This window comes from Chelon labrosus (genome assembly GCF_963514085.1).
Source record: "Chelon labrosus genome assembly, chromosome: 15".
Classification (NCBI taxonomy): domain Eukaryota; kingdom Metazoa; phylum Chordata; class Actinopteri; order Mugiliformes; family Mugilidae; genus Chelon; species Chelon labrosus.
Window position 1 is genome coordinate 15,760,045 of NC_140348.1, and position 12,368 is coordinate 15,772,412.

The 12,368-nt window shown below is 40.9% G+C and overlaps 1 protein-coding gene across 1 annotated transcript; it reads right to left on the reverse strand.

The window, feature by feature from the left end:
• Positions 1 to 1,398: 1,398 nt before the first annotated feature.
• On the reverse strand, positions 1,399 to 10,781 carry LOC311499944 (pyrokinin-1 receptor-like; the record flags this gene model as incomplete). The annotated part of the gene is made up of 7 exons (XM_084561084.1): positions 10,179 to 10,781; positions 9,897 to 9,993; positions 9,281 to 9,486; positions 3,012 to 3,233; positions 2,759 to 2,936; positions 2,034 to 2,357; positions 1,399 to 1,406 (listed from the first exon to the last, which is right to left on the reverse strand). The coding sequence occupies exons 1-7, from the start codon at positions 10,326 to 10,328 to the stop codon at positions 1,399 to 1,401; spliced, it is 1,185 nt and encodes a 394-aa protein (XP_084417210.1). The 5' UTR covers positions 10,329 to 10,781.
• Between the last annotated feature and the right edge of the window lie 1,587 nt (positions 10,782 to 12,368).

Here is a 12,368-nt window from a genome sequence, read left to right on the forward strand (position 1 = left end):
GTTATCCTGGGGAAATGCAATGATATTTCCTTGGGGATCCACTATTCAAGCAACCATTTTCACATTACAGTCAGTCGTTGTAGCTTTTGTCAATATAGCGGGGCGGCACAGTGGCACTGATGCCTCACAGCAAGAAGGTTCCGGGTTCGAATCCTTTCTGTGTGGAGCTTGCATGGTCTCCCTGTGGCTGGGTGGGTTCTCTCCGGGTACTCCGGCTTCCTCCCACCATCCACAGACATGCTCGTCGGGAATTGGTCAGGTTAACTGGTGATTCTAAATTGGCCGTAGGTGGGCATGTGAGTGTGAATGGTTGTCCTTCTCTCTGTTAGCCCTGCGATAGACTGGCAGCCTGTCTCGCCTGATTCAGCGGTAAGAAGCAGTTACAGAAAATGAATGAATGAAATTTATTAGCACAGATTTAAATCATTTTATTCAGAGCGCTTATCCACTTTGTGCCACTCAGTGGTGCTTCCCAGAGTGGCTGTATGTAGGCTTGCTTACACAAAGTAAATTATGCAGTGATTGCAGTGATAATTGGTCAGTGATGGTGCTGGTCACCTAGCAACCACCTAATAATGCATCTGGTCAGTCACTAAACCTCATGAATTCATTAGACGTTGTAGTCTTGGGTTGTGCAGTCTGTGCAGGTGGCATTTCCACTAATTAGAAAATACATTATTACTGAATGAATTTATTTGGATGAGTCGTAGAGTGAGCTACACTGGGCCAAAGCCACGTGATGTTGATATTTGAGCTTACATAGACAGCATTGTAATGCAAACTGTATGTCAGTCTGTGAGTCACACAGATCATAGATAGATAGATAGATAAATAGATAGATAGATAGATAGAGGCATTATGTAAAATATCCTGATTATTCTATGTCCCTTGCCTCTGAAATGTATTCCACTTGAGAAGGCAATACAGCAGACCCGTGCCATAGTGTGACACAGTGGGAGTAGTACAAATTGACATCAAGCTGGGCATCTACTTTGCATGTCTGCAGGTTACCTAGCTATATATTTATATTGGGTTGATAGGCTTGGTCAGGGCCAAGTCTCATGTAGCCCACTGTTGGTTGTCATGGCAACTCTACACCAAATCCAGAAATTTGGCAAAAGCATGTATAAGACAGAAAATACAGTAAATTACATACAGGTTTGAAGTATTGTTGTGAAATATGACGTATGTTATAAAATTTACAGATTAAATGAGTGAAAAATACAAATAGGCTATAGTTACAACAGCTCCAAACAGAAAGAAATAACACACATAAGTGATTTAACACTGCCGGCAAACAATGCATGTGTGACTCACTCAGAGCGCCAACCTATATTTTTACAGGCTGATGAAAGGATAACACCTGCTATCTTCTTTTTATATCTGAACCATTTTCCCTCATTGTTCTGCAGATTGAATAATGAATGGGTATGCCATCACTATGAGATGAGCGGTACATCTAAATTATAATCTTGAATAACATGTATTTCAAACAATATATTAACAACATTGCCAGCATCTTGTCCGGTAATTTCTCTAGAAATTACACTTAATTAAAAAAAAAAAAATACAGTCAATATTTTAACATCTGTCAGATTCATGAAAGCCTTACAACACTTACTGTTACATTATATTTTATTTGTAGATTAACAACAAAGCATCTGAAAGTACAGGAACCTCACATAACACATAACAGTGCAGGTACATTTTTCTCTAAATGCAATAAACTATTTAACACTATTTGCAAAAGGTAACTGCTAAAGGCATCTAACAACTGCTTGATTCTGTAATGCCCTTGCAGGGATAAAAAGGAAATTCATAGAGATAGATTCTTGGAGAAAAAATAAGTTGTGTTGTGTTTGTATCCAAAGGTGAAGCTACGAAAAAAAAACAACATCAAAATCATACGATTCAGCGTGTTTGTTGTTGCAGGTCATGTTGAAAATGGCTTCCATGGCTATCTCCATCCCTCTGATCTAATTTGTTAGTGGCTGTACTCCTCATTTTTTCCATCTTTTTTCTATATAGCTGACCATCAATCCTCTCTCTGCCTGTAGTGCTCGCTTCTTCACTGGAACTTCTCTGCCTCAGCCAAGACATATTTCCATATTTCCAGTAACAGTGGGGCCTGAGCCTACCCAGAGTCCTCCAGCATGCTCTGCGAAATGTGTGGGAGGAAATACAAAACAGCAGAGGGTCCAGAGCACCATTGATGTACCACAGTGGAAGTGACAAATAGGATTTAAGGATTGTGTAGACAAAAAGGACTGTGTCAGACCAGACAACCACATAGACCTGCATCAGTGACGAGGCAATGTCCGGAAAGTTGCAAACAAAAAAAGCCACCACGACTGCACCTGGAAAACAAAACACAGATGATGTTAATACTCATTAACTGTATCCATTTGCATTCACTTGCATCTTTGGTCTAAATGAAAGGCACTTTAGATTCATACAGTGGGATAGTTTGCTGCCTTCAACAATAAAAACTCACCGGGAGTCTACCCTACCTCTGCTGAGGCAATCAACACCAGGAAACATGCACAAAATCAATTTTCTAAGTTGTTAGATTAAAATGACAACAGTTCAAAACCTTGCAGTTGGTTGAACGAGAATTACTCACAAAGTTTCCAGCTGCAATTACTTGGCGGAGATTTGCAAAGTTTGTAGAGTCAGCAGCCTGAGGGAGCTCATTCATAAGATTTTCAGTGGCATAACCTCAAGACATAAGCAAGATTCATAATTTTGTATAGCTTACCCATAAGTTTTAGAGCTCTCTTTTCATTTAAAAGCAGCTTTCCATTCTGATGGCACTGGATATCTCGTCTTCCTTCTGGATCCGGACGCATTAAACCCATGTTCCTCCTCTGACGTCCATTCTTCTTCAGGTAGAGCAGGATGAGCATATAAAGAGTAAATATGGAGACCAGTGGGACCTGTATTTGGCGAAGCATGTGTCAGTGTTTTGTACAGATAAGCAAACACAATCTGTCAAGCTGCACTCATCTCACCAGAAAGAAAAGGCCGGCTCTGAGGAGTAAGGCTCCTTTGTAGATGTGTGCAGGATCAGGCTCCGTCATCTCACACATGGTGGAGACCTGGAAGGCATCTTCCTGAGTGGCGGCTGTGTAGTCCAGGATGCAGGCACGTGCCTGGTCATAGACCAGAGCAAAGGGCACGGCCGAGACCAGTGAAATGAGCCATACTGAAAGAAGGCATGGCAGTCGAGACTTCTTTGGGAAGAAAGGAGAGAGGGTTGAAAAATCCATTGTTAGATCCTGTTTCAAAAGCTTCGTGAAATGCTAAATGCACAATGCACTTAATATACACTGCCTGGCTGTGGCATTGTTTCGATAAGCTTCTGCAATGTCACAAGATTCATTTCCATCCAGTGTTGCATTAATTTTTCACCAAGATCTTATACTGATGATGGGAGAGTTTGACCACTGTGCAAAGCCTTCTCCAGCACATCACAAAGATTCTCAATGGGGTTAAGGCCTGGACTCTGGTGGCCAATCCATGTGTGAAAATTATGTCTCCCTGAACCACTCTTTTACATCATAGCACTGCCCCCACAGGCTTGTACAGTAGGCAGGCATGATGGGTGCATCACTTCATCAGCCTCTCTTCTTACCATGATGCACCCATCACTCTGGAACAGTGTAAATCTGGGCTGCCCACACGGAAAGAACCTATATAAACATATAGGTTTTAATATAGGTTTTGAATATATGTGACATACATAAAATTGTCCGTTTTCATATATACGCATATATGCTATATATATGCAGCATATATGCACAGATAAACTGCATATAGGTTTCATATATGTGCATATATCCTCATATAGGTTCTTTCCGTGTGGGTATATGAGGATATATGAAACCTATATGCAGTTAATCTGTGCATATATGCTGCATATATATAGCATATATGCGTATATATGAAAGCGGCCAATTTTATGTATGTCACATACATTCAAAACCTATATTAAAACCTATATGTTTATATAGGTTCTTTCCATGTGGGTGATCAGACCACATGACCTTCTTCCATTGCTCCAGACCCTTCCATTGCTCCAGACCCTTCTCAAACAGACTAACATCTTTTCCACGACCACTGGATGTGTCTTTCGACATGGTTGTTTAAGAAACGAGAAGCAACTTGTAGGAGCCTAAATGCTATTTTAGTTGATTAATATTCAGATTGTGATTTAAGTTTACATGTTTAAAGGCGTTTTACGTTACTTATGATAAAACGTAGGGCGGCACAGTGGCGTGGTGGTTAGCACTGATTCCTCACAGCAAGAAGATTCCGGGTTTGAATCCATGGGCCGACTGGGCCTTTCTGTGTGGAGTTTCCATGTTCTCCCTGTGTCTGTGTGGGTGATCTCCGGGGTTATCTCCGGGTACTCCAGCTTCCTCCCTTTATTTTTTGAAATAAACTGTGGAATGGATTTTTCGCCGTTGACATGACTTCATTAATGAGGAACATGCATTAGTCTAAAAACTAGCTCTTCACGGATTAACGAACGTGAAATGGCCTGACTGGAAACAGAGGACAGAAGAAGGAAATATCACGGTGACTTTTGGCAAAGAAAAGCGACAAGCTGCAGGAGGGAGCTTGCCCTGACGAAATGTTAATTGACACGAATCTATGGAGGATGGCACTCGCTGAGATAGGAAAAAAAGTATCGTTGTTCCGCTGAATGACGAAGTGCTACCTGGGCGGGATGTTGCTTCTCTTTCGGTGAGCGGCGGCGGCGGACTCACAGAGGCTAGCTTGTTTTGGTACTCGACATTAGCCACCTTGTGCGAGCTTCTTAAATGGACTTTGAGATTCGTGGGGTTTTTCCCCTTGAGAAGCAAGCCACATATATTCCAAAAAGTCCCATACAGGACTTTTTTTCTTTTAATTTTCGTTTTTATTTATTTCAGTTAACGAAAAAAAAAATTTCGATTTTAGTTTTCGTTATTTCGTTAATTTTCGTTAACGATAATAACCTTGGGGAGGTACAACTGCAAGCTGAAGAAAAGCAGCGAGAGGCAGAATTTGAGGCCCAGCAGAAGAGGATAGAAGCTGCAATAAAGGCCAGAAAGGAAATGCATGCAATGCAAACTGCGCTGAGTCTGATTCTAAAATGGAGGTCTTACATAAATTTGAAAGCACACAAGAAGATTGTTGCATCAATAAACCTGATGAGAAGGATGGTAAAACAGATACTATACTATACACCTCACAACAACCATCACGACCCACTTTACAAACACCCAGGATTAAACAAAGTGCTCCAGTAGCAACTAATCAATTGGCTACACAAAGACTGAAATTAAAGACCAACAGGGACCATTGCTTAGTGGGCTTTGCCAAGCCATCTCTCAGCAAGCCAACGTTACAGAGTATCTTGTGAAGAGTCACAAAGCATCTCTACTTCCTGATCTCACCAGCCCAACATTAATATATCCTTCAGTAGGACATACTAAGGCAAAACAAATGTTAGAGGAGTTCTTTGGATGACTTCAACATAGCAGAAGCCTACATAAAAGAGGCTTTGGATTGGCCGACAATCAAGCCAGAAGATGGTGTTGCTCTACAGTCCGTATTATTCCTCACGGGCTGCTCCAACACAATGTCAGATATTAGCTACATGGAAGACTTGGACAACACAGCTAATATAAAGGTAATGGCAAACAAACTGCCATTTAAACTCAAGGAATCTTGGAGAAAGTCTGCTTGCAACCTGCAAGAATGAACAAAGAAAAGTTTGAAAAGACTTTGTGAACCAGCAAATTAAGTATCTTTTGCACCCGCTCTATGGAATCATAAAAGAAACCACAACAAACACTAAATATTCTGTAAGACAGAAACTGAAACCACAATGCTCAGTGACATTCAAATCAAGGAAAGTGTTCACAACAGTTACTGTGCCCCCCAAGATGGAAAACAACAAACAGACAATATCAAAAACACAACCTGTCTCAGTGGATGCTAGTAGCAAACCTTGTGTTTATTGTAACATAGAGTAACACAGCCTCACAGTTTGCAAGAAATTCAAGAGCATGCAACACAAAGGCAAGATTGATTTCTTGAGGAGCAATGGTCTGTGTTTTGCATGTTTAAAGCATGGTCATGTGAGTAGCAGCTGCAAACAGAAGCTTCGATGTCAAGAATGCTCTAGACTGTATCCCACACCATTGCACATTACCAATAAAAACTCAAGAGACGAAAAAGCGAAAGACAATTGTGGACTGCAATCTGTTTTAAGTGCCCTTGTACAAACAACTGAAACCTTTGGCGACACAGGGGCTGGTAAAGAAGATTGTGTTCTTTCGATCATTCCAGTGTGTGTCAAGGCACGAAAGAAGGAACCAAGACAGTGGCAACATACACATTTTTGGAGCGAGGTAGCTCAGCTCCTTTTTCTACAGAGTCACTGATAAACCAGCTGAACCTGAATGGACACAATATAAGCATCTCATTGCGAACAGCTGGGAATTAATCGGTTGTGACCACACACACATTGTGGCTGGTCTGGAAATCAGCAGTTTGGATGGCAACCAGTTTGTTGAACTTTCGGAGGTGTATTCACAGAAAGACATTCCTGTATCTAAGGACAATATTCCCCACTAAGAGGATATTGATAGTTGGCCCCACCTTAAGGAGGTGAAAAGTCCCACTATCCAAGCAGAGGTTGGATTGCTCATAGGAGCAAACATTCCCAAGGCGATGGAGCCGCTGCAAGTGGTTAACAGCGTGGATAATGCACCATACGCCGTGAGGATGATATTAGGCTGGACAGTGAACGGATTACTCATAGGTAGGAGTGATATGACAGAGACAAACACACTGACAGGACCTGCCAAACACTGCAGCTAAGAGCTGGAAAAAGTGGATTTCAAGTCTGTGTCAAGCAGTTTGTTGCACAAGTCTTTGTGCAGCTTCATCACTTTGCTGGCGTGAGTGAAGACGCCTAGTTACTTACTGCTGCACTTTTCAATTGGTGAATGCTCAATCGACCTTGATCCTGGCAAAGACAAGGGTTGCAAGTCTCCAACTATTCTTAGAATGGAACTGACTACAGCCACAGTCACAATAAAGATGGACAAGCTTCTGAGGAAGGAGCTTGAGCTGGAACTTCATGAATCGATCTTTTGGACTGATAGCACAGCTGCCTAAAGTACTTAAACAACGAGAGCACCAGATTCAAGATGTTTGTTGCGAATAGGGTCTCAGCAATCCTGGATCACTCTCAGACATCACAGTGGAGATACATCAACACCACTCCGAATACCACTGATCTTGTCTCAAGAGGAGAGACCGTGGAAGCATTTTTGAAAAATGAGAGCTGGCATTTAGGACCAAGTGTCATGCTCAGCTCACAAGCCCAGTGGCCTAAAAAGCCAGATCCTGCATGCTGGATATTGACGAGCCAGAGGTCAAAATAGTGACTCAAGTGCATGTCATTCAGGCACAAGAGCAAAAAGATTCCATGGACCAGTGGATGAACCAATACTCTTCCTGACTTGTGATGACTTGACCAAAGCAGTAACAGTAATTGCGAAGTACTGTCAAAAGCAAAGTTTCAAAGAAGATTTGGCTATGCTAGAGAAACATCAAAGAGTAAAGAAGGTAGCTAACTCTTTAAGTTAAATCCAGTACTTCAAGATGGAGTTATGAGAGTTGGCGGAAGTTTGAACCGCGCTGCAATGCCTGATGACTCCAAGCAGCAAGCCATCTTATCTAAGGATTCACACATCACAAAGCTTGTGCTGAGACACATTCATGACATTACAGCTCACACTGGAGGGAATCACATGTTGGCTCAGCTAGGTCAAAGATTCTGGATCCCTGGAGCCATTGGAGCCATCAGAAGGTTCCTGTCCAAGTGTGTCATCTATAAAAGACTACATGGAGCTGCTGGCCAGCAACTCCTCCTTTCACAAGAGTCGGCATTGATTACTTTGGTCCGTTCCTAGTGAAAAGTTGAAGAGGACAAGTAAAGAGATACGGCGTTATCTTCACGTGTCTTACTATACGAGCCATGCATCGGGAAATTGCATCTTCACTCGACACTGATGCATGTCTCAACGCAATTAGAAGATTCATTGCCACAAGAGGACAAGTGAGAGAAGTGTTTTCAGATAACGGAACCAACTGTCGGTCAGCTGACAGTGAGATGAGGGATTCGATCAAAGAATGGAACACCAACAAGATCGAGAAACGCTTGCAACAGAGAGGGGTTCACAGCAGGTTCTCACCATGGAGGGAGCTGGGAGCGGTTAATCCGTTCAGTGAGGAAAATCCTGAACATCACAGTTAAGGAGCAACTGTTGGATGAAGAGGATCTCCATACCTTACTTTGTGAAGCTGAGGCAGTCATAAACAGCAGGCCCATCACAAGGGCATCATCAGACCTCAACGATCTAGAGGCCCTAACACCCAACCACCTGTTGTTGCTCAAGATCAAACCCGAGTTACCATCAGGAATATTTTATAAAGATGACCAATATGTCAAGTTAAAGTGAAGACCAAGACCAACGAGCTTTGTCGCCCTATAACAAAGCTATGCCTACTTCAGGAATCAGAGGGCTGTTGCTTCACTATTGTGAATGTTGGATAGTCTTTCAGTCAGGCAGCAAGAAGTGGAGCCACACAGTTTTTTGACCTTGCTTTTTCTCTCTCTTTTTCTCTCTCTATTTCACTCTCTTTTATTAACCCACTCCTTTTTAATTTTTCTCATACTGGATTATTGTTTGTATAATTGCTTTATTTTTTGAAGTAAACTGTGGAACGGAACAAGAGAATCATAATTTTTTTTGCCATTGACGTGGATGCGGAGGGATTAGAGTGTGAAGCTAATTCATTAATTAGGTTTCTAACATTTTGTGGAAATAAAACCTCCAATTTTCAGCCTTATTTCAACTACTTTTCATTCTGGGATACAAATACAGAAAACACAAACATAAACTCATTTTGTACTTTCCCTCTGTTCTTTCTCCAGCTGTATATATTTTGAATATGAAAATGTTGTTGTTGGATAGATGCTCTACTTCCCACTGAATATATATTTAAGTTCATCTTGATTCAATTGTTGAGTTAAGAGATATTTTACATAAGGAAGAAAACAAACATGAAAATCACACAATTGATGGCAGCAGAGGAAACTGGTAGTAAACACTACTAAAAACACTACCTTAAACACGAGTTTTGGATTGGTCATCATTATGGTGGGAATCGAATATTGTGACGAGAAACCTGTATATTTTTGTTGTGAGAATACCTTCAGGCTAGAGACGGACCACATGGTGTGGCAAATGGCAGCATAGCGCTCAGTGGTGAAGGTCACAATAACCCAGCTGGTGGTGGCACAGTAGACTTGGCGGACCATGAAGTAGACCTTGCAAACTGCTTGGCCCAGGCGCCATGGGTAGCTCTCCCAGTAATACCGATACAAAGTTACTGGGATGGTCAATAGCTGCAGAATATCTAAAGTTTGAAGACATAAAAAGATGGAGATTTACTAAATTTGGAAGGTGAATGGTTTGTTGAAGTGTAGGCGGTGCACTGTAGCTGTAGTGTTTAAAAGGAGGCACCAAAGTCCAAAAGGGACAGTACTGAATTGAAATCATTCAATTAAGTCAACATTTTTTGTGCACATTATAAACTTGATAAGAAATACAAAATTTGTCTTACCATAATTTACCTTTTTGGTACTCTGGAGTAAAGCGATAAGAGATAAGATAAGCTGACTAAGTAATCACTCTTTAAATTTTAGTTTCTTGCACAGTATAGAGCAGGTAGATGCAGCAAAGGAAAATTCACATTGCCTGAATTATTTCAGTCTAATGTCGTCAGTACTAGACCTTCATAGGGGAATGAATGGTAGTAATGCGTACCTGATATAACCAGACTGAGTAGGTAGAACCGGATTGCACTGACTCTCATGTGAGCATCCAGGAGGAGGGTCAGTATGCTCACGCCATTGAATAAAACCTGCAGAGCATTCAGGGAGAGCATTTAGTGGTTTTACAATGTGAAAAGTTGTATTGTCTGCCATCTGGATATCACTGTGGCTTTTTGCTACTGCTTTGCTGTACTTATCTTATTTACTACTGTTGTTATTCAATGATAAATCTGACTTGTGTGTAAAGTGGGTCTAGTAAACCGAATAGTCATACTCCAAACAAGAAGATGATGCTGTAGAAGATGGTCATGGGCACAGCAATTGTCAGCGGCTCACTTTTGGTGACGCTGATGTCGAGCTGTGGCATGTCACTCGGGCTGACATTGCAGCTGAAGAGGAATGAAATCTGCTCTGAGAGGTTCATGGTGAGACTGGCAGGCGAAAACTAGAAAGATGATATGGAGAAATAGAGTAAAAAATCCCTGAGTTATGAGTTATGTGTAAATAAAAAAAGATAATGTGTTTCATTTCCAAATTCAACCACTCTTGAAAAAAATAAATAAATGAAGAGATTCAGAATGATGTTGGCCATTAAAAAGCACAACTCTGGTCTGGTGCCATTGTTATTCACGTGTCAGCTTTTAAATGAGTGCTGCAACACTTTCTTTTCGAGGGTTTGCATAAATTTGGCGTGCAAGATTCAGAAGCCCAGCTCACAAGAAAAGAAAAGAACACACTAGGAGGGAATACATCTGCTGTATTTTTGCTCTCTCATACATAAACAGAGATGTTATAACCCCCTGACCTCTGGATGATCAACTTTGAGCCAAGAAAAACAGTTATAAATGGTTATTTAATATTAAGACAGTGCACACATTATATTGTCACAAACTAGTATTTTTTTATATATATTTTTCTGTTATCATTTTGATTAACTTTGGATTTACATGAAGCATATATACGGTATATATATCCATACAAATCCACCAGCTAAACCCTTCAGTCAGTAACATCTCCAGAAAATAAAAATCTAAAATGAGATATCAGTGTGCAATCTCGTGATTAATGAAAGTCAGTCACCCTGAACACATTTTCTCAAAAACCTGTTGCATTCTCAGACCAAATTATGCCACCCTTTGTATATAAACCACCAAAAATGATTGCAGTTAAATATAATGGAATAGTAAGTATCTGCAAAATGGACCAATTAGACGGCTTGCAGAATGTACTGTAATTATACTTGTCTGTCAAACATCTCATTTTAATTAAGCAGGAGGCTCAGGGGTTTCATAATACCTAATTAAAATCTGACATGCACACCCTGTACAACCTGTTACACTGCCAGTATTGCTTGTAAATTTAAAAATCAAGATGATTTCCTATGAAGCAGCGACAATGAAGTTGGAAATAGCTCATTTGAAGGTGTATTGGGTAAATAATGTGTATACTCACGTTCAATGGCAGGAAATTCAGGATAAAGACTAGCAGCTCTCCTTCACTGGCAAAAAAACCCCCAAAAAAACACTCCTTTGGTTGTTTCCTTCCCTCAGTGACTCTCTTTCTGACTCTCGCTCACTCACTGTCTAACCTCTTGCTTTCTCTGTCTCCCTCTCTCTCTCCCTCTCTCTCTCTCTACACACACACACACACAAACACTAGCTCGCATACAGATGGTCTCAACAGCAGCAGGTAGAAAATTCTACGTAAATGCAGCTGCCTGTGGGTATATGATTGGAAATGTGAACCGAACATAAGTGTCATCGTTAGCATTGATAATTGCTTTACATGAAAAGCAGCCAATCAATAAATCCACCCGAGCATAAAACATGCCGCCGATCAATTATTAACTCAGTCAGGCTGAGGGCTGGCTATCAGTCAATATGTAAAACACCAGAAAATCTTTTTAATTAACGGATAACTGAGCGATTAACATCAATCACCAGAATCATCTATCAATAACGAGCACACAAAATAAGCAAACAGTCAATGATTAACTAATTAACTATAAGTAACATTTTAAAAAATACAGGCTTTATAATTATTTAAAATGCCATTTAAAAATCTTCATCATCGAAATGTCCCCACATTATCCTCTGAATGCAATCTCAGTTAATTAGAAAACATGATGCATGCGTTTGCGGTCCTAAGCAGATTCAGCTGGAGAGTTGCAACTTGCAGCAAACAAGGTTCCTAAAGTAGATACTTTCTGTCTTTGTTCACCACCTGCTGCTTGGGAACTTGCTGACTACACCCCCCAACATTTTTAATTACTTTCTTCAGAGTCAGAAGTTCACATACATTTCCTTAGTATTTGGTAGCATTGCCTTTAAACTGTATGACTTGGGTCAAACATTTTGGGTATCCTTCCACAAGCTTCTCGCAATAGTCTGCTGGAATTCTGGTCCATTCCTCCTGACAGAACTTGTGTAACTGAGTCAGGGTTGTAGGCCGCCTCGCTCGCACA